Source organism: Strongylocentrotus purpuratus, unplaced genomic scaffold (assembly GCF_000002235.5).
Source record: "Strongylocentrotus purpuratus isolate Spur 01 unplaced genomic scaffold, Spur_5.0 spur5_scaffold_8, whole genome shotgun sequence".
Taxonomy (NCBI): Eukaryota; Metazoa; Echinodermata; class Echinoidea; order Camarodonta; family Strongylocentrotidae; genus Strongylocentrotus; species Strongylocentrotus purpuratus.
Window position 1 is genome coordinate 16,855,020 of NW_022145614.1, and position 26,467 is coordinate 16,881,486.

The 26,467-nt window shown below is 40.4% G+C and overlaps 1 protein-coding gene across 1 annotated transcript in view; it reads right to left on the reverse strand.

Moving 5' to 3' along the window:
* Positions 1–9,117, reverse strand: part of LOC105436448 (NFX1-type zinc finger-containing protein 1-like) — a 32,168-nt gene extending 23,051 nt beyond the window's left edge. The window contains exons 1-2 of the mRNA XM_030975675.1: positions 8,642–9,117; positions 865–4,348 (exon numbers count right to left, since the gene is read on the reverse strand). Coding sequence (XP_030831535.1) covers positions 865–4,348; positions 8,642–9,117 — 3,960 coding nt within the window. The remainder of the gene's footprint in view (positions 1–864; positions 4,349–8,641) is intronic.
* Positions 9,118–26,467: the final 17,350 nt, after the last annotated feature.

The window sequence follows — 26,467 nt, forward strand, 5'->3', positions numbered from 1 at the left end:
AATGCAGGGGTGATGGAAACGACCTTGTGAGCATTTTCCACAGATCCATTTGCACTTGTGCCCACATATCAAGATCTTCTCACAAGCAATGTAGCATGCGTCGCTTTCATCGCAGCATTTAACGATTACCTCATGACCACATGGCCAGTCATTTCTTGAGATCATCTCTGTGCAGTTCTCAGTGCAATCCACCCCGCACCATTCCTTGCAAATGTGGCCACATGGAAGCTGCTTACTGCACCTTGCTTTGCATACTACTGTTTCTACTTCGATCGAACAAATTATCTTCATTCTGTGACCGCAAGGCAAGGTTTTCTCTACAAGTTCGGAACATTTACTTTTGTGACAGCACTTTTCTATTACTTCGTGTCCACATGAACGATTTTTTATTGTAATAGTGTTGCACAGAAGATTGACAATACTTGTGGAACAAAGAAGAGTATGTGTATGTCCACATGGCAGGGTTTTCTCAACGTTTTCCTTGCATCTGATGTTCTTTGGATCTCTATGGCACGCTGCTTGGCAGGTATGGTTACATCCCAGAACTTTCGAGATTATCTCATCACATCGTCCACTTCCGTTACATTTCTCCGTCTTTCTGTGGCCGCACTGCAGTTCCTTGTTGATGATGACCTCGCACTTTTTTTCAAGTCCCGCCGTTGACATGTGGCAAGGAACAGATTGGAAATGTGAGCAACTTAAAGTTTTTTCTATCTTTTCCTCGCACATGATGGACTGAATGTCGGTCTTACACTCCGTTTTACAGACATGACGGCAGGGCAGAATCTTTTCCACAATGACTGAACAAAAGGGGCAAGGATCTGAGCAGAGCATTGGACATTTGTGGTTTCTCTCACAGATAACCTTGGAGCAAGGATCCTTGCACTTGTAGATGAGATGCTTTAGATCCGTTGGGTGACACTTTAATCGACAAGCGTGTCCACAGTCAAGCATGGTATCACAGTCTCTACTACATCCTCCTAATGGTACCTTCTTGAAGTCATCGTCAGTTTTCACCGCTGTCCCCTCTTCTGGATGATTGGTGCATTGCAGCGTAAGGGAATCTCCGATAGATCGCATTGCTTCTAGATCTTTTACTATGCCCTTCCATAGCTCACTCTTTTCTGCAAAGAGGGTGAAGTTTCCAACGCAGTAGAGCCCTATCTTCGCTCTTGACAAGGAGACACAGACTCGGTTCGAAATCCCCAAGAATCCAATTTGACCATGACTGTTGCTCCTCACATAGGACAGAATAATGATATCATTCTCTTCTCCTTGGTAGTTGTCTATTGAATTAACGTTGACTCCCTCAAACTGGCTACGATCCATCATCTGCTTGATTTTCAGTAGCTGACCTGTATAAGCTGTGAGGATTGTAACCTTATCAGGTTCATACCCCTGCTGCAGGAAGTAGTAACACAACGCTACTACGAGTCTGGCCTCATGGAGATTGTAGTGGCTCTGAGTATCTTCCATGTCATCTTCTGGTTCCGCGTGATCTAGAAAGAAGATATCGTTTTTAACTGCTTTCACACTTTCGTATCGCTTCACCGTGTCATGATCATGAAGGCTGTCGTAGAAGTTCCTTCTCATCAGATCCGACAGCTCGATACGCATCCGATATTGCAGCTTAAGTTTTGAGTAAGGAAATTCATTTTTGATTAGTCTTTCAAACAATGAAACGTCCAGATGATACTTCTTGGCCAGGTAGTACACGTTCGGTTTCGGTCGAAGTTGTTGATGATCACCGATGAGAATGAGCTGTTGACATGATGCATTTAATGCCGTGATGATGTGTGCCTCCAGGACCTCAGCTGCTTCCTCTACTACTACGATCTTTGGGCGGACTCTATGCAAAACCTTCTGGTGATTGGCTGCTCCAGTTGTAGTCATACCGATTATAGTTGCCTGTCGAAGGACTTGGTATTTCTGTACGTGTTTTGCTTCATCTAACTGACCACAAAGTTGCTTGAATTTAAGCACATTTGCTGGAAGTTTCCCTTTCAACTGTTGCAGATAGTTGTGCAACCAAACATGGTAAAGTGCCCATCGATCATTTGGACGCATACTCCAGACATCCATTAATTGAAGAGCACGTGGATCGATGACATCTTTGCCAGACATCTTCCTTTGGACGAACCTCCGCAAGTTACCGTCCTCTGCTTTGTTCAGATCATCTAAGTTAAGGCCAAGGAAAGGGTAGCCTTCGTTTTCCTCTTCATCAGAACCTTCCTCACCATATTCGTCATCAAACATTCTGTCAGACTCGATGGCACTTCGTTCATATTCTACCTCGACTGTTGCTCTGTTTGCCACAGGATAATGCTTTGTGATTTTTCCACTCTCTTCTTCTTGCTGATTATTTCTCTGTTCTAGTGTATCCTGTTTTGCTTTCTGGTTCCAATCCCTGTCATATTGACATTCACAGAGAAGCCACTCTACGAGCCAGGAGTTTAACTGTTTCAAATGGGAAAAACGCAGGAGGCTGTTGTAATGCTGCCGTGACATGAAAGGGTCTAGTTCGTACTCGCTGATGATCCCATTTCTTGCACCCTCTATCCTGGCTTGCGTTCTCTCCACACGCCTTTTTGCGGCGCCAACTTCTTTCTTGACATGACGAATCCTTCGTTGAACGTACTCTTCATCGTGTATTCCCCACCGACCAACCATCCGATTAAGGTTGAAGGACTGCAACTTCTCACTCTTGCTACGGCTTCCAACTCGTACGATGCCAGTGGGATGGAATGTTAAGATCCCCTCCAGAAACTGATCTAGCGCATGATTTGTGTAGCACACGAGTAAGATAGGGCTTGGGTTTTCTTTACTTGACCAGACTTCTCTGTTAAGGAGAAGAGTCTCTATGATCTTCAGACCTATGTGCGTCTTGCCGGTACCTGGTGGACCCTGTATGACAGAGAGTTCTTTGGTGAGAGCTGTCTTGGCAGCTTCATATTGTGATTGGTCGAGCTGTACATCGTCGATATCGGGCCAAGCACCATCGTCAAGCACGTCAATTGTTGGAGAGCATCCTTCTATGTCTTTCAGCAAAGGTGAGATATCGATACTACATGAATTGATGAACATTTCACCGTCTTCAGTTACCGTCCGATCTTGGAGATACCTGGGTGGCTTTACATCATGACACATGCTCAAAGTGTATTGGGAAAACGGCAAGCATGGACCAGACATTCGCTGGAGACCCAGGAGAACTGGGCGATAAGCTTCAAAGAAGACAGATGACTCTGCAATCACAAAACTTTTATTCAGTAGACATGATTCATCTTCATCTTCTCGGTCGACCAATGCTATGGCTACCATTCCCTTTTCTAGATCTTCTACGTCCCGATTGGCCACTGTAGCAAATATGAAAGACTTGAAATCATCCGTTGATAGGATGAGCAATGATCCGTACATGAGTCGTTTTGTCGAATGCCATCGGACATGGGGTAACTTCTTGAAAGCCATGTAATGTGAAATTCCGGAGAAATCAAGGACAGATTTTATGTAGTGAGCTTCCTCGTAGATTCGGACATCCTGAAGTTTGGCCCTTCTGTCAGGGTTGGCCTTCTTAAAAGTTAAGTACTCTGATATCCCATTGCGAAGAGGATAGCTGAAGTCTTCCTTCAGGAGTCTGAACTGAACATCCAGGTAGTGATCTGCATCGGCATATACACCCCTAGTCAGATGAGGGCGGAGAAACGGCTGATATCCGGGTTGCAATTCCTTGACAGTGGGAAGAATGTCTTGCTGGCGGAAGTCGTCAGGGGGTGGGTTCTTAGAAATGCGGTCCATCTGTCTTTTTGTATCCCTTTCTTTTTCAATGTCCTCAATGTGATTACTCACAGACTTAATTGACTTCATGATGTCATCACGTTTGTCGTCTTTATCCATGTCTGATACAGCATCGGACATGAGAGTAACAGCAACTTTGAGATCTGAAGCACGGCTTGGTAAACTTTGCATGGCTGAGAGGAAGACAATGGTGACATTCTTCAAAAGGTTTAACCGCCTTTCGTCGATTTTCTCTTCTGGACGCCTGACTTTGGTCAAAAACGTGAGTAAATGCTGACGACAGAGTTTGGAATCCATGGTCATTGTCAGCAGCATGATCACTGTTTGTTCTGCACCTAGAGCTCCGCACATAAATGCTAGAGCATCCCAAAAGAGATGTTGTCGTACCTCATCCATCGAGTCTTCATTGAGACCGGCTTGAAGGTTTCCTTTCAGGGACCCAAGTTCTGTAGCGGCCTCAGAAGGGTCTTTCTCAAGTATTTCGATGAGCAGTCTGGAACTTAGTGGTCCGAAGTTACCTTGGTTCTTACGGTATCTTCCTTGGGTCTGTCCATATCTGAAATGGTAGAATTGAAATGAGGTGCACCCGATACCAATACAGTCACAGTAAAAAATGATACAGTAATAACTAAGCCATATTATTAATCTGAAAAACAGATTACAAAGGTGCAACAGTAATGTACTGTAACTATTTGTCAGCTGTGTTATAGCTAAGTCACAGTGTTTTACTGTGCGTAATTTGTCGTAATTTTGCGCATTGGCAGGACAATGGTCTGTCACAGTGGCGGATCCAGGAATTTTTTACCGGGGGGGGGGCACAAAATTGCATGGGGTGAAATCAGTAGCGTACACATGATTTTTTTCAAGGGGGGGGGGGTAACAATTTTAAATCGGGGAGAAAATTTCGCAACTACTCAGCCAGCCGCTGAATAAGTGGTGGGGGGGGGGGGAGACATTTATATTTATTTTTTGGGGCCCCAAAAAAATTGCAGGGGGGGAGGGGGGGTAAGAGCACATTTTTTTTTTTTTTTTTTTTGGCCGGGGGGACGTGCCCCCTAGATCCGCCCCTGTGTTAGTTTTCTCTAAACCAGACTACATTTTGTCTTTATTTTTACAAATCTCGTTTTCTGTTTCTTTTTAATTCCCTAACCCTATGCCCCTATCTTTTTGTATCCCTTCTCCATTACTACTCACCATAGATGCTATCCCCTCCCCGTCTCCAATCTTTGACCGTAGTCCATTCCCCTCTCCCATCCTTTTCTCTACCTGTCCTATCGCAGCTTCGTCTGCCTCTACTTCGTTCCTCCCTCCACCCAATTCTCCCAAACATTTCCATTCCCCTCTCCCTCTCACATTCCCTCTCACATTCCCTCTCACAGCTCCCCACATCTCTCTTTCTCTACCATCCGTTTTCTGATTCCCTGCATTTTCCTTTCCTCCATTCCCTCCTTTCTTCCCTACTCCCCCTCTCCACACCCCTATCTACTCTCCTTTTTGTCCCTCCCTTCCCCCTCTTCCCTCCCTCTCCCTCCCTTTCCCTCTTCTCTGTATTCCTTATCCCCGCTCCCTGCCACCCCTCTCCTAACTCATTAATTCTGTATTTCCTCCGACATTGTCTCCACATTTCCTTCACTAGAACTCCTCCTTTCTCCCCTTCTCCACTTTCTCCCTACTCCACCCGTCTCTACTTCCCCTTCCTTCCCTCCTTGCCCCTTGTCCCCTCCCTTTACCCTCGATTGTCCTCCCTGTATTCTACTCTCTCCTCCTCGCATCTCCCCCTATGTCTTTCCCATCACGTCTCTCTCTCTCTCTCTCTCCATCACCTCTCTCTCTCTCCCTTCTTAATAACAATAATAATAATAATAATATTAATAATATATGAGACAAGCAGGACCCGCGAAAATCCACGGGATTCTAGGGGGGATATAAATAGATATATAAATTGAAACCATCAAGAACTTCATTTGCCATTCTGAGGACACCATAAGTTCCCAATCTAGCTTTCGTTGGTATTCACATTGATTTCTCACGATTTCAAGGGTAAATCATGATTAGAACAGGACCCACGGAAAATCCGCGGGATTCTAGGGGGGGGGGGGGGGTTGAAATAGATATAGAGACTTTCTAAATTAAAATCATCAGCAATAACTGTATTTGCAAATTAGAGCAAACCATAAGTTCCACACCCAACTTTATTTGCCATTTAAAGGACACCATAAGTTCCCGATCCAACTCTAGTTATTCTTTAAGCCCCGTATTAATGACAACAATTGTTGCTTCGGCGTAGTTCCTGGGTAAGTTATGAATAGGCAGGCATACGATGGCAAATTACTGTGCATATAGGCACCACGTACCTACAGCGTATGCAATTGGCGTACCTAAGCATACGATTGCGTATAACAGGCGTAGGTTTGCGTACGTTTACGTAGGCCTGCTGTACAGGTTTGCTTACGGTTGCTCACTGTGTGCACAATTAAAGCTTTTACTGCTTCGTCGATCTGGCGTAGGGTAGCGTACTGTTGCGTAGGCATGGCGTACAGTAGAGTTGCGTAAAAAAGGCATACTTTCTGCGTCAAGTGTTTACGCCGAAAGTACGCGAAAAAATTAAGCATGTTTAATTTTTTGCGTCCATCTCGCGTACCCCTTTGCGTCCCTCAGCATATAGTAACGTAGGCCAGCGTAGGGCAGTGTACGCTCAGCGTAGTCGGTACGCAACACTACGCAACTCTACGTATGGACCCCATGCCATTTAGTAACCTGCCAGTGTCTATGCTGGCTGGAAAAAGAAGTGGATTTCAGCTGCAATCATATTAATATGTTGGTAGACCTCCAACCAGACATTTCCCCCTCAGAGTGTAAATTGATGAAAATGTCTGGAAGAAATTGAGTTATAACAGATCCCTAACTGTTTCACACCATAACTCTGAATGGAAAATATATTTGAGTCTATACGTGCTGTAATTTAGAATAATACTTTGAAAAAATCTTCCATCTAATTGACACAAAGCATTCTATTCATGCAATTGATTTTAACAAGAAATCAATCTTCTTCGTCGTTTTACCCTAGAAGGACCCGTTGTCTTTATACAAAAATTAATCGCTATTTACGATCAAATAAAGATGTTTCAAGCCAATTTGAGAGGAAGTCTTTTTATTTTCCATCAAACTAAGCGAGAAGCAAACTCAAAAATATCTTTCATTTGAGAATTACGACACACAAAATGTGGGGTCCGTCTTGCCAGGCGTGTAGCTCCCCCTCCCCCCCCAAAAAAAAAAAAGCACAAGAAGAAAAAAAAAAGAGATGGAAAAAGTGGGGAAAGAGATAATTTTTATGAGTTTAAGGAGAAAGGAAAACATGAAAGAGAATTAAACAACGATAGAAGAGAGGTGCATACATTCGAGATAATTTTGCAAGTACTACTGGTGAAGTACCAGACCCCCGTCGTTGTGCTTTGTGCAGCAATGAAGCGTATACAACGTCTCGCGACGTGACAGATCACTTTTCTCTAACTTCTTACCAATTAGAAGGCCTCGTTTTTTTTTCTCCATGAAGTACCGGTGGACATTAATGCGCCAAATGTGGTTCTCAAATTGCAAAAGATCTCAGTGGCGCATCTACGGGGGGATTTAGGGGGTTTACCCCCCCCCCTCCCCCCCCCCCCCTCCCCCCCCCCCCTTGGGGCTGCTAAGTGAAAATGTGATGTTCATAGAAAACGCCATCATGTGTCCAGACCCACACAGTATCCGCATTGTCATTGGGTCATACCCCACCTAAACTCTTACTTGATTTAAAAGACGTTATCACGCACTGCTTTTTATGGTCTCCATTGTGTTAGTATACAGATGCCAAGAAAAACATCACTTTACGGGGGTTCAAAATAGCAAAAAAATATTGCCTCGTCGCTACGCGGCTCGTGGATGAAGCTCGGCATCGTCATTGGGTCAGCCCCCCCCCCAACCTTAATTGATTAAAAAGACGTTATCATGCAATGCTTTTTATGGTCTCCATTTAGTTGATGCCAGGAAAACATCAATTACGGAGGTTCAAAATAGCAACAACAATAAAATCGCCTCGCCGCTTCTCTGTATCGTCATTGGGTCAAATCCCCCCCCCCCCCCTCCTTAGCAAAAAGGTAATTCCGCCCCTGGATCCCTACTCTTTGAGGGGGAAGAAGAAAGCAATTTTACGTCATAATTATTACTCCAGGAACTGCCTGAAAATGCGCCTAATATGGTTCTAAAATTGCAAATGCTTCCTACTCACGGAGGGGGTTCCGCACCAGAATTCCACGGTGTGACGACGAAATATACAGTAGCGAAGTAGCGCGGGCGCGCGCGACGGATGACATTTTGTTCATTAGATTACTGTGGCCTACTAATAACCTAGATGACAAATAGAAACAGTATGATACTCATGGGATCTTATAACCTGGATGATAAGAATATTATCTGGTACAGAAACTACTGGGCACTTTTAAGTAATTTTCTACATTAGGTTAGCGTGTCGATATTTAGAATCAGGTGTGAAGTGAATCTATTTATATTGATTCATATTCATGTCATAAAAATCTTTTATTCAATTTTACCTATTCCCTTTCATAAATTTAAAGACTGATACAAACCTATTTTTAACTCAACGTTATACAAATGTGTCGCCATTTAAAAATATATATATTGACTTATTTAGCTGTTACAGATATATTCATATTTCAACGCATTATCATGCCTAAGAGAATAGCGGTTCAAATAGGCCTATGGAAAGAAAACATGCAAAGCAGTCTTTATTGAAGAAAGGTAGTGTATCCCTTTTCAGCAACGGTACTCACTCCTTCACGATTTTGTACTATACCTATTATTTTCCTGTGTCCGATAGTCCTCTCTTCTAGATCTAGCTGCGTTCTGATCCACGTGGTCCCCTCTTTGGCAGCGGCCTCTAGCCCGAGCGCCTCGCTGTCCGTCGTGTTGCCTGTTGTAGCGCTGGCGGAATGGGCCTCCTCTGGTACCGTCTCTCTCGTCTCTAACTTCCCTTTGAGCTCCCCTATCTCCATCATTCCCCCCTTTTCTCTCAACTTCTGTGTCACTTCCTCGTCTTTGGAGGTTTTCTCCCCTAAATCTTTTAGCCATCATGGGGTCTCCTCTATCATGACTTCCTTCCCTCTTCTGTCTTCTCCATATAACGTTGTCTCGACACGTTGCAGCTCCTCTTCCTTGTCCTCTGGTCCCATCCCTTCGAAATTCTCTTCGTCTACCCCTCCCAAGGTCATCTCCCGAGTAAGGACGAGACGCAAAACGGCCTCCGTTGTCATCACCATCATCACCCCACATCTTTGTCAACTTCTAGATATCTGGAGTATACAGAGAAACATATGATTCTATAAGAACATATGGATTAGGTTTTATAACATATTTGATTTTATTTGAATTGAATTAATCTACTGGCTTATATATTAATTCAAACAAACATACCCATGCCCATTATTATGACATTGATACTACTTGTTTGGGCGTCCTCTGCGGAGATGGCATGATGTGTGTTAAAGAGTGAGTGGAGCCGCTCTTTAAAAATTGACTAAAATTGGCCTAAAATACTTCTTTTGATTTCAAGTTGACACTATATTATTTATAGTATAGTATACAAGTATATACAAACCATCATGTGTGGATTTTTAGAGACATAGACAATCCAATTCTCGCTACCCCAAATAGCGATTCTGCCGAGATCCGGGAAAATCCTGAAAACGCGCGTTGCATTATGGGATAGCTTTTCGACATTACAGCTTCCTGTGCCGTCCTCCACAACAACACAGCGTCGCTTTCGCTCGGAAAGTTCGTGATCACAACCCTCTCTTTCACGGTAGAGTTTAACGGCCTTTTGTGCTAAAGTCACTAATTCTGCCTGAAGCTTTCCATTGCATGGTATTCCTCTGTCCGTTAAGATTTTTTTAAGTTCCGAAACTGTTTTTTTATCCATTTTGTGGTCGACGAGAAATACATGAACTGAGTGTTGTCTCTACACTGTTTACTGTATCGTCTGCTCGTGATTGTGACGCTGGTCGCTACATGCACAATTTTACGACAATTATTTTTTTTTACTTTTAGATTAACAGAAAAAAAACATTGAATAAAAATAAAATCTTTCCTGTAAACTATTTTTTGCTTTTTATTGTATATTCAAATTGAATAAAAACAAACTAAATTTAATGCATATATTATAATCTGTACAAATTACACTGATTGGCATCGATTTTAGCGTGCGTGAAAACTCTGCACAGCGAACACAGGCGCTAGTGCCAGCGGGATGGGACTCTATACCGGAAGTTGTAGTGACGACCCGAGAGAGTGAAAATTACCTCGTCTCGCGAATTTCGAGATTTTCGTACCTATTTAGGGTAGCGAGAATTCGGAAGACATTCCAGAAATTGATCCATCAAGTGGAGCATATAGCCACTTCCTACATGAAACTCATGAGTTACGTTCAATCATGTCAGATAACATTGAATCTATGTTACTTGACATGTTTAGTACAATTGCAGTGCTTGATGCTATATGTGCAAGAAAGTATACATCTTTACTGAGAAAATTATAAAAATTGAATCAAAGCTCGAATGTCTGGATACAAAGCATTCGGATCCTGAGAATGGAACTGGTTTTCTAGAAACAGACATCAGTCAGAGGTTGAGAATGTAAAAGCAACTAAAGCAGATTATTGATATGTAAATGAGCTGAGAAAGAACACCGCCGATCTAGTAAATAGAACTAAGCATAACAAAGTCATCATTCACGGCATACCAGCAGGATTAGAAGATTCCGTATAAACCAAAGATCGCGCACAATAAATGAGTCCATGGTTTTTTGACCAGAACCATCCACGTAGAGCGCTTCGCTTCACTGATCCCGCGTCAATACTAAAGGGGCTTTCACACCGGGCCTTGCGTAGAGTTGCGTAGTGTTGAGTACCGACTACGCCGATCGTATGCAACCCTACGCCGATCCTACGCAACCATACGCCGGCCTACGTAACTGTACGCGGAAGGACGCAAATGGGTACGCGAGCTGGACGTACAAAAATTAACATGTTTAATTTTTTTTCGCGTACCTTCGGCGTTGACACTATACGCAGAAAGTACGCAGAAAGTACGCAAGTCTACGCAACGCTACGCTACTGTACGCCATCCCTACGCAACACTACGCTACCCTACGCCAGTCCGACCACAGCACACAAGTGAATGCTGATGGTGAATGATAATATGGGTTTATATGAACTGTGAATCATAAGAAATTTTTAATCGGTGTTTCAGGGTGATGAAATACTGTTATTGTTGCTGTGATTTTTAATGTATGATAACATGCATCTTGTGATTATGTTCATGTATAATAACATGTCAAAGTCCTGTTAAATTACACACTTTAATTTTCAGAGTGTCAGCAGGAGTTTATTGTTAATTTTTAGACTGTTTTTATCATTATGGTAATCATTACTTCGTGATTCAGAAGAACTAATGTAATTTGTGTTGGTTATTTCCATTTAAACTTCACGGTTTAAATTTCACAGTGTTATAGCAGGAGTTTAAAAGTCAGATTTTTTTTTCCCGACAGTCATTATTACTGAAATTATAACTTAATTCACGATCAAGTTATCTGGTAATTATGTTCATGTCTAATAACATGTAAACGTCTTTTAAATGTCACAATTGTCTAACTGATTTTATTAAAGCATTCATTACCTCATGATAAAATTATCGTTGCGTAACAATATGCAAACGTTTTTGTAAATCCAGAGTGTCAGCAGGAATGTGCTTGATACACTTCTTGTTATACAAAACTGTACATTAGTGAATTCAAGTTGTAGTATTTACAAGAATATCAGTCATGTTAATTTCTTCCACATCTAGGTGAAATTTTATTTGATCGATTTCTTTTTCTGTTTACAAATAATCTCGCCCTTTTAGTAATTTGGTTTTGAAATCAGCATCAATATTTTGTAATACTTGAATGTTTAATATTTTTGTTTACATGTGTGCGTTCTCACATTTATTTTTTTCATCAAGAAAAGGTGTTTCTTTGACTTTATTTTGTATTCTTAATATTAAAAGGTATTTCTGCCTGACATGTTTTGCTTTGTTATGGTTTATTCAATTTGTGATTTTTATATCTCAAGGGGGGGAGATAAGATTCACAAACGGATGCCTCACGCGAAATGTTATTATGTTTTGTGAAAATCTGTATGTATTTGTGTGGGTTCATTTGCTCGTGTGTACGTTTGTGGAACTGTTATTATGTTTGTAATATAATTTTGTTTGATTGTGGGGACTACACCGAAGCATCATTATATTCATGAATACGCAGCCTAACTTCGGCGTAGTCGGTACGCAACACTACGCAACTATACGCAGATCCGATGTACAAGGGGCTTAATGCCCGTGTCACACTATACCGAAGTTGACATAAGATGGACACACGATGAAGGAACATTCTAAATTCGGCTCTGATCGTAAACACATCGGGCCATATCGGGCCATTCGTGAGGGCATCAGAGGCAATCGTATCACTGCCGGTCGATTTGTCAGGCTCCGGCAGCAGCTTCGTGAGCGGTGGCAAAATCTTTGGCGTGCCAATATTCGTGTTGTATTCGTGAGTCCGTGTTGCCCTTCGTAGGGTCATCGTGAGGGCATCTTGTCAAATCGTGTCATCTTCGTAATTACTTCGTGTGATCATCGGTGTCATCGGGCTCTTATCGCCTCACGAAGACAATACGAAGGAAACAAGAACCTGCCCGAATGTCTTCGGAAGGCAACACGACTACGTGAAACCCTCGCATTGCCATCTTGAAGCCATCGTATTATAGTACGATGACATCCAGATGGGACAACGGTGTCGCCGAAGACACCGAATTTAAGTAGCTCAAGCGTTTCCCATGTGTCATGGTAACGTGGACATATGTTGCAATAAGCTATAATTCTCGTATCTATACTGATTTGTTTTTCAGATTCAATATAGCATGTTATGCAATGTTTTATATTACATTATGTGTTTTTAATTTTGCTTGTAAACTTTTGTTATTCGGCTAAACGTCGCGATGAAAGCTTTATTTGAAATAAACCATTTTGAATGAATGAATAAATGAATATAAAAAGCCAGCCTCATAGCCAGAGGCTTTTTCAAGTACCCCAAAAGTGCCCTTTCTTACGTAGGAAAGTGCCCCTATAACTTCACAAGAAGTGCCATTTTTTACAGAGCAAAAGGGCCCATTTTACCAATAAAAAGTGCCCATTTCACTTTTGACAAGTGCCCCTTTACACCTCTGATAATTACCCTGTTCAAAGTTGAGAGGTGCCCCTTTTACTTTGACCAATGCTTCTTTTCCTTTGTAGGAAGTGCCTCTTCCCATTTTAATAACTACCCACTTTAACTACCATATAGCACAGCTTTTATTTTCACGTGTGCCCCTTTTCCAATCTAATAAGTGACATCTTTTCCGTATGATAAGTACCCCCATTAAAACAAAAGAGCTCTTTCCCCTTCTCATAAATGCCCCCCTTTTAACCTAATAAAAGTGTCCCTTTTCATTCTCATAAGTACCCCCTTTCCATATCTAGTCAGTGCCTCTTTTTAGGGGCCATAAATGCGCCTTTACACCTCTGACAATTTCCTTTTTAACAATGATACGTGCTCTTTTTCCTTTCTAATATAAGTGGCCTATCCCCTTTTCATTAATTCCTATCTTCAACTCTTATGAATGCCTCTATCAAAATCTGATGGGTGCCCCAATTCAGTCGACAAATTCCCATTTACCATTCTCAAGTGCCTTTTTAATGGTTCCATGACATTTGCTCCGCGAAATTTCCTCCGACGTCAAATGCTCTGCCGACACTTGCTCCGCCAACAATTTTTTTATCACGGGTTATTTTGGTTTCTTTTTTTCTTCATTTTCTGAATGCATTTCATGAAATAATGTAGATGAAATGAAATGAATGAATGTTGATGATGTGGGAAGAAAAAGGAGTTACCTAAAAGGAATTTCGAATATACTGAAATAACTTTCCATTTATCACTTAACGTCCCATATAATGTACACTCACACTCATTACATGTCGTGGGAAGTTTTTAAAAAAAGTGGAGCAGCAAGCCACATTCCCCAATACGCGCATACCTCCTAGTTAATTTCAAACAGCTCATCAATATGTAAAGGCCCGGTCACACAGGGGGGACGCATGGGGAACGCATGGCCAGCGCATTGGAAATTTGCAATTTTGGCCAGTGCGTTGTCGTGCGCCCAACTTTTGTCGAAGCTACAGCGAGCTGACACCAAATGCATAGCGTGTTGCTAGCGCGCTGAGCGCATACAGGGCGCATACAGTGTGCCTACAGATCGTACACAGAGCGCACATGATAACAACTTCCACGAATGCACAGCGTGTTGCTAGCGCGCTGGACGAATGGTCCACGAATGCACCGCGTCTCAACAGAGGTGGTCACACATAGACGACGCACGGCCCGCGCATTGGAAATCGGAAAAGGCCGTGTGCCTAAGTTTTGTCATGATTTTGGAAAAGCTAGCGAGCTGACACAAAATGCACAGCGTGTAGCTAGCGCGCTGTGCGCATACAGGGCGTGTGCTCCGCGTATGTCTGGCGCTGGTCTAGCGCGCTCCACGCATGTCTGGCGTGCCTTTGGCGTGTACATTCATGCGTCGAGATCCGCGCACACTTTTGAGCATGCTAAAAAAAATCCCGACGCACACAACGAATGACGACGAATGCATAGCGTGGGTCCAGCACGCTCGACGAACGAGTAACGAATGATGACGCACGCCTAGCGAACGACAACGCACTGGCCCAAATTGCAAATTTCCAATGCGCTGGCCGTGCGTCCCCCATGCGTCCCCTCTGTGTGACCGGGCCTTAAGACCTGACCTCAATGTAAGCAAACACATGCAACTTACTAGGTAAGTAAAGCATTATACAATGTACTAGGTCATCATAGAAGTTCTAGAAAACAACAGGGGAGGGATCAAAATAAGCTTTGAAGGGTACTTATACGTAAAGAAGAGAACTCATTCAGACGGGAAAATTTGATGGCAGCCTCTCTGCTTATTCCATTTTATACAAATCATTTTGTTGCAGTTTGATGTTAGTTCTTCATGATAAGCCAATTGCTCTTCTTCCGGTAGTTCCGTGAGTCCCTTAAAGTCAGTGAAAACAAAGTACTCGAATGAGATGGGGTGTTTTACACACTAATATATATATATATATATATAGTAAAGCACTTAACTGAAGGAAAGGAACCTATAGAAAACGGACTGGATATTATTGAAAATACTATTCTAAACAAAAATGTACTTCATGTACTACATTACGTTACAATTTCACGAGAGAAATAGAACTCGAGAGGGGGAGAAGAGAAGAAGTGATGAAAATGAAAGAAGACTAATAGCATGAAAGGAAAGAAAAGAGCTAAGAAGACAAGAAAAGGGTGTGAAAAGGAAAAGGAGGATCAAGAGAGAGAGAAAGATAGCCTTGAAGCTTTGGATCAGCTAATGAGTAATACTTGAAACAGATTTTAAGCGGAGTAATTATCTTTCGCCGGAGAACTTGCTTAAACGTGCCCCTAATTCAAAGTGATTATTAGGGCGATTTCTCCCAAAGCTCGCTCGCTACACTCACTCCCATTGATTTCATAGATTATATAATTATGTTACTTATAAGGTCTTTTCAATCTTCCGTTATGAGAATGTGAGTATAACCCCATCAGTATTGGATTTAGTTCTCTTTATAAGATGTAATTTTTTGCACTACGACCTCACAAATCTTAACATCTTTCCTCGCTCTCATATGAATATTCAGACCATCATACCCAACTGCAAAATAGGATGCTTAAACAATATCTTGTATGATGAACAAAGAGAAATATATATTGAAAGCATCCCTGTCAATGTAACCACAATGTATAGGGGTGCATACCAATGTCTAACAAATTGTATATTTACGATTTGAGATTTCCCTTTGTAGGTGCCCTTTTTTGTTGATCCCATCCCCCAATTTGGAAGTCGCTCCGACGCCCCTGCTCTGAGCATCATTAATTTCCGATCAGCAATTGAATTTCCCACCGTCGGTCGGAGATTTTATACCATCGGGGGGTCACATGACGCCTTCGTGACCTAGTTGGAACGCATCGTACTCTCAATACGACGTCGTGTAGCCATTGTGTGGCCTTCGTGTGGCCTGCGGGTACACTTCTTATTACAAATTCACATCTTCGTGCTGCCTTCGTGAGTGCATCGGGTGCCATCGTGTGACTTTCTGTAGGCATCGTACTTGTTTCGGATTTAGGTTGGCTGTTGACCAAGTTCGGGGCCATCTTCGTGCGAAGTTTATATTTTCTTCATCGTGTGTCCATTTTATGTCAATTTCAGGACAGTGTGACGTGGGCATTGTACAGCCCGGCACTAAAAATGTTCGAATCCGTTGTGTAAAGGTGGGAATCAGCGACGATGTTAAACCAGATACGTGAAATACACACAAACGGCTAATAACGAAAGTCAGGCAATTACGAGATGAAAATAAGTTTACGTTCATCCTAAACCCTGCACCGAGGGTGATTAGTTTTAAAATTGTCCCCAAAGATGCCCCACGATCCCTAAAAACGCTCTGATCTTTAAATCTTCTTACCAATGGCAAAGAAGATGACACTAATGAATGTTAACATGTTGAAACAATAACTTCACCAAAAATATGAACTCGGCAATCGTCAACGAAATTTGTCTTTACTTTGGTACAAAGAAATGGGGCAGGGGCGACCGAGAATTGTCGAAAAATATATTTTGACTGTTGTTTACTTTGTTCTGTTTCGTGTCACCTTAGCTACGATCCGTGTACTTGTGTTTATTTAAGGCCTAATATGTGTAGTTAAGATTGCTCCAATTATACTCTGACTAACGACATTAGACAGACAATCCAAGAAAGGGGTTGTTCATGTTGTCCACTGAGCGAAAATAAGTATTAAGTATTAAGTATTTCGTGACAACCTCATAATGACCTTGGAACTCATAATACGAAAATGCATATTCTAACGTATAATTAAATTATCGGATCTTCTTGACGAAAATGGTAATATCTTTTAACCTTCTTTCAATTTAGAAACAAATATAAGTTTGAATACAAGTTTGTAGAATTTTATTCTGTGAAAACGGCTATTCCCCATATCCCTAAAGGTTCAGAGGCAGACCTAACAGCTCAAGAGGAAATGATTAAAAATATAATGAAGGTAGCGAAGATATTTCGCTATATTCATAATTTAATTGTTCAACAGGTTTTAATCCCCCTAAATCAATAGATAAATGGAATTCTCTGTTTAATATCCCAGACATGGACTGATCTTTTTAAAAAATAGTTCCTGTTAGGTCATGTTTATCTACACGGATCCGTTATTTTCAGCTTAAGATAATACATCGTATAGTTGGTGTTAATAAATATCTTAAATTATTAAATATAGTTGATGTTAATAAATATCTTGAATTATTAAATATTTCGCAGTCAGACTTATGTTCATTTCGTTATAGCTCCGTGGAATCTATAGAACATTTATTTTGGTTTTGCCCAATCATTAGAAGGTTTATTGCGGATGTTCAATATTTCATTTTAGAGGATAAAGTTACTTTGAATAAAATTAATTTCCTTTTTTGGTTTTATGGAAACGTTGTAGTTCAATTTAATTTTATTATTTTGTATGCCAAATACTATATATTTTCCAACAAGTGCAAAAATAGCGTACTCTTACTTGAACACTACATTTTTGTCAAAAATAAAAAAATTGTATCATTTTATAATAGGTGGAAAAACATTGTGTTGCTTTAGGAAAAAAAATGTACCACGTCTTGTATAATTCAGCTATATTCTTGTTGATTCTATCGGTTATATTATGTATGTATATTCATATATGTTTTATTATGTTTTGCAAAGTCGAAAGCAATATTGAATAAAGATGATTTTATTAAAGAAAAACAAATATTCTGACGTCAGCATATTATGGAAAATGGTAAATGTTGATTGATTTTCTTCCAAATATGATATGTTGTAGCTTTGACAAATTTCTCCAAACTTAGTGATCACTATTTGCAATGACGAATATCGTCATTGCCTTGTTTTCGTTCACATTCTGCCCCATTAATATTCTTCTTCTCCATGTTTTCCGTGTTGTTTTCGTCAGGAAATCACATTCGTTTTGCACGTAGTGATTGTTATCACTAGTTATGCCCTTTTCTCATGTCCGTTTCCTTTCAAATTTTGTAGGCATATTTTCTAGCAACTCATCCAGGTCACTACATTCTTCGATTTACGAAATCACTCATGCATAAGCGTCCAGGCGCCATTTTGTCCGTTTCTGGCCCGTTTTAAGGTCTTTCTTTCTTCCTTCATATCTCCATTATCCTAGATCCTACAGAGTTCTAACAAATTCCTTTAAATAGTCTATGATATGTTCTTTCATCTGCGACGCATAACCTGACCTTCAAAATGCCATCTTTGCTCTGCAAACTCAAATCCGAAACCGACTCCGTGAAAAATCTCATAAAAAATAGGAAAATTGCCATAACTTTCTCATACCATTTCCGTTTCGTCTCATTTTCTAGCAGTATCTTTATATCATAATTACACAAAGCCATGCTGAATATAACGCTTCAATAAATATGCAGAAAATAAATAGCGGCCTCTAAAGTTCTTGGAATTGGCGTTCATTCTTTGGCCGTATCTCCATCGTTTCTGGCCAAACCCGTACCCTTTTTTGGATTTTGATACTTGAAGATATGCCCTTTCCAGCCAAGTTCAAAATTAAATACCCTTACGCTGACCAAATTTGAGAAAATTGCCCTCCAATTATGCAGTTTTCAGGAAAATTACGAAATAACTTCAACTTGCTCTAAAATGACGATCAATATACCTACATCAATGGGCGGCTGTTAGTGCCACAGCACGCGTCACCACATGTTCACCATGCACTAAATCCCATTGGTTTTGCACGCAGTGCTTGCGAGCCCTTTCTAGGTCCCTTCCTCTATTCCAATTCCCTCCAAACTTCGTAGGCATAGTCTCTAGCATCCTTTCAAGGTCACTGTATTCTTCGTTCTCAAGAATCCCTCATGCGTTACCGTCCAATCGCCATTTTTTCCGTTTCGGGCCGTTTTAGTGGTCTTTCTTTCGCCCTATCTCCACTATCACAGAAGCTACATACTTACAAATTGCTCTGGGTATTTCGAGAGAAGCTCTTTCGTTTGAACCGTAGAAACACGTGCGTCATTACACGCGCATCGTTGTGACACGATTGCATGTCTAGATTTCATTTTGATCATAGTGAACATTTCAATGTCAGAATGTTCTTAATTTGCGTGTTATGCCTATGGAAGGTGAATTCGTTTACATCATGAATCTATATGACATTGTTCTTTCAGCAGTATTTCCCTTATTTTTGCTTTTTTTTCTCCCAAATTTGAGTATGTTATAGCTCAGACTATGCGCTATCGCAAATCTGCCTTTTTAGATGTTGCGATCATGTCGAAATTTTCAATTGAAAGTTGAAATTGCGACTATGCCAAGGCTGTTTGTCAGCTTTGCATATACTGTCTATGAGACATATTTTGGTATATTGGTTAAAGCACTCGACTCCTATTCCGGTGACCCAGGTTTGATTCCTGGTGGGTCAATTTTGCCTTCATTTTTTTTTTTTTTGCTTTCATTTTATGTTTGATTGTATCATCGTCTTCGACTACTATAACATATCATATATAATCACAAACAATGTGATAAAATGCCTTAGTTTGGTACAACCCTATGGGTACGGCCATGCATTATGGGCGCACAGATGATTTTTTTTTCTGTTGGGGACCGGGGGGAATTTAATTAATTATTGATAATTCATTGCATGTTTTTTGTTTTTTTTATTTGTAGGAACTGCCCCCTATCCTAGCCCCCGCTACGTACAGTCATGGTTCAGTGGCAAAGCAATGGCCTAGTAACTGTGAGGCCCCAGGATCAAAACCATGCCCTTTTGTGGAGCATTAATCCTCATTACTGTCATTTATGACTTAAGGGCGTAGGTCCCCTAGTTGAGAAGCATAGTAGCAATACACATGCTTAAGCAGTGACGCAAAACAAACACTGGCAAATTATTATTCAATACAATTTGAGAATGTATACTATTGAATCCATGACACATGCTCCGCCGACGATTGCTCCGCCGATAAATGCTCCGCAAAAAGCGACAATTCCTCCGCGACATTTGCTCCGACGTCAAATGCTCCGCCGACATTTGCTCCGCCGACAATTGCTCCGCCGACATTTGCTCCGCCGACATTTGCTCTGCCGACAATTGCTCCGCCGACAATTGCTCCGCCGACATTTGCTCCGCCGACATTTGCTCCGCCGACAATTGCTCCGCCGACAATATTGCTCCTCCGACAGCTCCGCCAAAAAATTGCCCTGTAAAATTCAAATGCTCCAACAATGCTCCTTCCTCAAAGTACCCCGTTGAAGACAAATGCTCCGCCGCCGTAGCAGAAGTGCTCCGTAAAAGACAAATGCTCCCTTTTGTAGCGAAAAAAAAGATAGGAAGAACGGAAAAGAAAAGAAAAGAAAAGGACAAGAAAACATGGAAAAGAAATGGTTAAGAAAAGAAAAGGCTAAAGACAAGCAAAAAGGGACACAAAATAGATAGAGGAAGATTTAATTTCAATAGTTTTGCATTGGCCAACAACTTTGTGTCGGAACGGTGTCGGTATAATATAAAATGACGGTGAATTCTGCCGGCACGACGTCGCGACACGTCTGGGAAAATGATAAATAAAATGGTGTATGAAATATAGGCCTACATACTCGTGAAATAATCATTGATTAAGAAAAGGGGCGGTAGGCAGGCAGATGGTTTTCAGTTATTTTGAAAAGGATAAAATTCTCTTGCTTGCTATGAAGCTAATATGTTCGTATTACATTTTGTACATCAGTGATTTAAAAGCGATGCTATTTCAATCACTATTTGTTGAAAAAAGGTCGAATCAAGGTTGACAAAAGTTTATACATTACTTAAAAGCTTCTGCACCTCCAACCCCCCCCCCCCCCCGAAAAAAAGGATTGCGTCTTTCGTAAAGGTTTATCATTTTTTCCAATCAGTGTCTCCTGATTGGGGAATTAAAATGCACCCCCATCTCAAAATGCTTTCTACGACCCTGAATAACAACAACAAAATAAAAACAATAACACATGAAAGAAATATTGTCGGCAGAGCAAATATCGGCGGAGCAATTGTCGGCGGAGAAAATGTCGGCGGAGCAATTGTCTGCGGAGCAAATGTCGGTGGAGCAATTATCGTCGGAGCAAATGTCGTCGGAGCAAATGTCGGCGGAGCAATTGTCGGCGGAGCTGCCGGAGCAACTGTCGGCGGATTAATTGTCGCTTTTTGCGGAGCATTTGTCAGCGGAGTAATCGTCGCCGGAGCAGGTGTCGGGTTACCATACTATTATCTAGATCTATTAGTAAAAAATCATTGTCAAAATAATTCCATAAATTGGGGTAAAAAAAATATTCCAACTTTACGTGCAACAGTGTATATCTATATTTTTGTTTTCATAGGTTTTTATTCATATCTCTCAAAGAAAAATTGTACATTTATAACATTGGATACAAAATAACAAAATAATTTAAAGGTAAAGACCAGTTATGGTCATGCGATTGCATTGTGAAAGAAACGTTGTGGAATCGATCAGAAAAGGTTGATCATCTAGCATCTAGCATCTGCAAGGTTCTGGAATCATCAAAATGATAAGAAATTTGGCCCATTCTTTGTAAAGTTACAAGCACTATACACAGAAAGATGTATATGGGACTACCCTATATCTCTCACAGACCATGAGAGAAACAAATTTACCAAATATATCAATTAGTAGGCGGTTTCCCGGCAAATTTTTTATCATCATGTATTAGTCAAAACATATTCTTTCACATGATTGGTAATGAGAGCTTCCATTTCATTTTTTGAAATTGGGGCGTTTCCAATACTGGTCTTTACCTTTAACATAGGTCTTTATAAATTTACCAATGATCTTTTACATTTACATACAAAAGTTACACCTATTCATTTTCCTTTGGAGACAACAAAATTATATATATATATATATATATATATATAAAAAAAAGAGAAAAAGCTACAAAACACCTACTACCCCCCCCCCCCCCCCCACACAACATTTAAACACATAACATGTACAACAGTATACAAAACACACACTAACATAGAACGAACAAACAAACAAAAGTAGAGGGAAAAAAAAAGAGAGAGAAGAGAGGAGGGTCAGGAAGTTGTATATTGAGAAAAAAAAAACTGAAAACATTTATTCTAAACTTTCCAAAGCTTCCCATTTCCTTAAATGAATTGAAAGTGTGTCTCTTTCCATTGAAAGTTTTTTCTCTTCATTTCTATTTTCCAACAATCTATATTCTATTTCTTTTGCTTTTGGAGGGTTTCCCTTCTCTCTACTGTGGAAAATCTATATGGTTGATGTCCAAAGTCTGCTACAATATCAAATCGTCCCATTTCTATGACGCTAGTCTCCTTCCAAGACGTTTATATTTGTCCCATCATTCAGCCCAGGTATGTGCAATGTTTACGTTTCTCCCAAAGACCAGGGATCTCCCTGCACAGACATAAAACTGTTTACACGTATATACAGTGCGTCCCAGGAAAAACGAAACCGAGAATTATCGATGTTTTATCATAACTTAATCGCAATTATAATTAATAAATGACACATATTTGTAAAACTTAGATCCTCCTTTTTCATTTGATGCAACTCACATGATGCATATTTCATGAATGAGTAATTGAAATCGATTTGTACAGAGGAAACCAAAAAGTCATTTGGCGGGCGGTATCTGAATTTCAAAGGGAAAATCACATTTCTAGAAAGTTCAATTTTTGCCCTTTCATATGACACCTCAATCAGGAAAAATGAGCTAGGACTAACAAAGTTCTGCTTGTTTAAATTAATGCTTGCGTTTCCATAATTTGATCAAACGAGTTCCTTTTCACTGGCTGCCTGCCGTAGCAACAAACAGAGTCGACAAAAGACTTAACTCCGTTTCGTTGACGATCAGCCATGCATCAAGTCTTTCGTCTCCTTTTTGGGGGGACGCACTGTATAACTTTTGTCTTTCTCTATACAGTGCGTGCCAGAAAAACGAAACCGAGGATTAGCGATGTTTTATCAATCAAAAATATAATTAATAAATTACACACATTTGTAAAGCTTAGATCCTCTTCTTTCGGTTGATGCGACTCATAATGTTGACGATCAGCCATGCACAAAGAAGACGAAAGACTGGATGCATGGCTCATCGTCAACAAAACGGAGTTAAGTCTTTTGTCAACTCTGTTTGTTGCGACGGCAAATGAAAACGAATTCGTTAAATCAAATTATGGAAATGCAAGCATTACTTTAATTCAACAGAACTTTGTTATTCCTGGCTCATTTTTCCTGATTGAGGTTTCATATGAAAGAGCAGAAAATGAACTTTTTAGAATGTGATTTTCTTTAAAATTTCAAAATTTGTTTTACATATATTTCCAAATTCCATATTTAAAAAAAATGGAACGTTTGTGAGAAGGGAGAGAGGCCAACTGCTATTTGAATGCCTGGTATGCGGCTACGTATCAGTCGCCCTTTTTCTCTCCCTCTCTCCCTCTCTCTCTCTCTCTCTCTCTCTCTCTCTCTTTTAAGTGTATTAGAACAGATGTTTATTTGAAAAACTGATGAGCCATTTCCGAAACTACTAGGATAAAGTGCATAAATAGTACTTTATGGGGTTAAAATCCGCAAAAAATATCGTTGCTTTGCTCCCGGGCAGTTTAGTATCAACATGATTAGAGGTGGGGGAGTTTTCCAAGTGCATCATGATCTCATCGGCTCTTGGTCGTGTAGGCAGACGGACTTGAGAGCTAAAGCTGGCATATATTAGTGCCATGGTTACAGAATAGTTATATTCCATTGATATGAATTATATTATTTTGGAGGGCGTGGGGGAATCTTCCCACGTGCATCAGTATTTTACTGCCGCATACAGCCTCTTTTCATCGTCATACATAAACGAGTTTCAGTGATTAATCAAATATGTTATTATTGTATTCCTTTACTTTCAAAATTATCAAACGATTGTCTGGATTGCAAGGTGCCTCACCCCCCCCCCCCCTACCTGCCCCATATGCTGTAAGTGTTATTTTGCGGATAACACCACTTTCCGTTCTAACATTCATCTTTAAAGGGACTATGTCCCATTTGCAGGCCCAAAAAATGAAAAAGTTAAATTCCAACTGCATTGAAAGATAATACTAATTTAGAACTTCCCTAAAAAAGGTGGGGCTTAAAAATGTCTTTAAGTGGGAAAATAACGACTATTAGTTGTCAAATCGACTTTAGGGCTATAGAGCCCAAAAGTAATAGTCTCGATTTTCAGACAATTGTACCAAATGGTCATACGCTTTATGCTGCGCTAAGATTCAATCAGTTTAATCTTGGCCATCACAAGAAGTGAGTTATTGATGTAGACATATACTCATGTACCCTTTACAGCTATTTTCATGTATGTTATTACCAAAGAAGAAAAAAAAGCCAGTCAGTCACTCAATAGTGTCTGACAGTGGAGTCCAGCAAGTAAACGGTTTTCCTTGCATAATTTGAATATGAGGACACTGCTAACGTTTAAATTTCACAGATAGGACAAACATGACATATTCATAATTCCTGCAAAGTTCTACAGCATTTGAGGTTGGCTGCAAAAGGGACATAGTACCTTTAAGAATATAATGTGTCATCACCGTAGGTTTTTGGTATTAATCCATATCCTGTTCTCATGCATGTTCAGTAGGTATTGCGCAATGTCACCATCAGATGTGACGTGTCGGGATGGTCTTGCGCAATCAGCTTACATTCTGCATCACTTAGTGAACATATTGCAATTTTACGTTAATGTGGGCACTCATGTTAAATGTAGATGAGACTAAAAACATTTTTTTTAATGTGGCGTTGCTAATCTTAAAAGAAAAAGTTCCTTAGTGAGTGAGATACTCAACTCATATTAGGTACTGTCAATCCAGTAGTCAAAAGAGAAGAGGTGGTTGAGTTTAGTGGGGTGTTAAAAATATAATGGGTGGCTTCAGAATTTGGTAAAAGGGGGGTAGGGGCAATTACGAAATAATTGTGACAAGCATATCAATTATAAAACAAACACACAATGGTCCTCTTCAGCCAAGCTTAAAAGTGGGGTAGAGATGCCTGTGACTCACCCATCCTACCTCCCCCTTTCGGAATTTGCTCTTGCTTTGGTCCAGTAAATAAGGGGCACTCCCATAATTTTGGAGCCAACGATCTTACTTGGTGGATGGAATACGAATTAAAACGTGTAACAAATGGTAAAGGGTGTCGAGAAGTGTCATATCATCTTCTTTTCACCGAACACCCCCCCCCTCTCTCTCTTTGTCTCTCTCTCTCTTCATTGTCTATGCTATTCGACTGGGATAATGCCCCCCTCCTCCGTATACTCCTAAAGACTACTGCACCTGTTGAGTTCTTTGTTGCGCCCTCGCCCACATTATGGAACCCATTACAATAATACTATGATTTATAATGTCTCAAGATTTGAAAAAAAATAAAACTCAATACAAATTCGACAGGAGCCCCCCCCCCCCCCCCTCAAGGAAAAAAGAAAAAATTGTATGTACAGAGCAAATTGGATAGAAGCTCGCGAGATATGTCACAGTGTGGCCATTTTTTGTTTGATTGATCGAAAATTCACATATTCATAACTTGATCATTTTTAATCGGAATTTGCTCAACCTTTCACTGCCCTGTTCCTTAATTTTCTGTTTCTATAAAAATAAAATTAATATCAGGAAGGACTGCCCCTTTAGTAATAGCTTCGCGTCATTTCAATTAAAGTACCGTTGTGCTGTTGAAAGTTGTTCCCTAAAACTTGAATTTCAAACATGATAACGCTAAATTTTCCCTACCCTGGGAAGGAGGAGACAAGGGATTAGGGATTTACAGTGGGTATGAGAATACCATGGTTTTAGCACAAGTAATACACAGAAGCAGTAGTGAAGTTATAGATAACCAAAGTTGCATAATAGTAACAAATAAAATCAGTCAAAACTTGGCCAGGCATTCAGAGAAATCATTTGTATGATTTTTTAAGCAAAGGTCCCCATTTGCATAGTTACTCAAAGATTGTTTTGAATAAAGGGAAGAAAAGAGAGGGGGAAATGGTGCATGCAGGCCAACAAATGTCTCGTCAAAGAATAGACCAGACTCGTGAATACATAAAAGTATTACTTCACATGCAGTATGCATACCTTATCTAGGATTCCCAAATCTGCCAACGTAGTTCAAAATGCATTCCCACTGCAATTTAGCCGGGATGTTGATTGAACATTTCAATTTCAACAGTAGTAATTTGTATGCATATACCTTGTTCAAGATGTTAGTATGTAACGAAAACGAAAGAAGTCACAATCTCGGCAATCACACTTGATAATTATTGACTTTTAACAGTCAGGTTATGACACGATCACGAAATCACTTTAAAATGTAACATGGGCTTGACATACAGAGTTGACTTAGTATCGTTCCCGCGCATGCGCA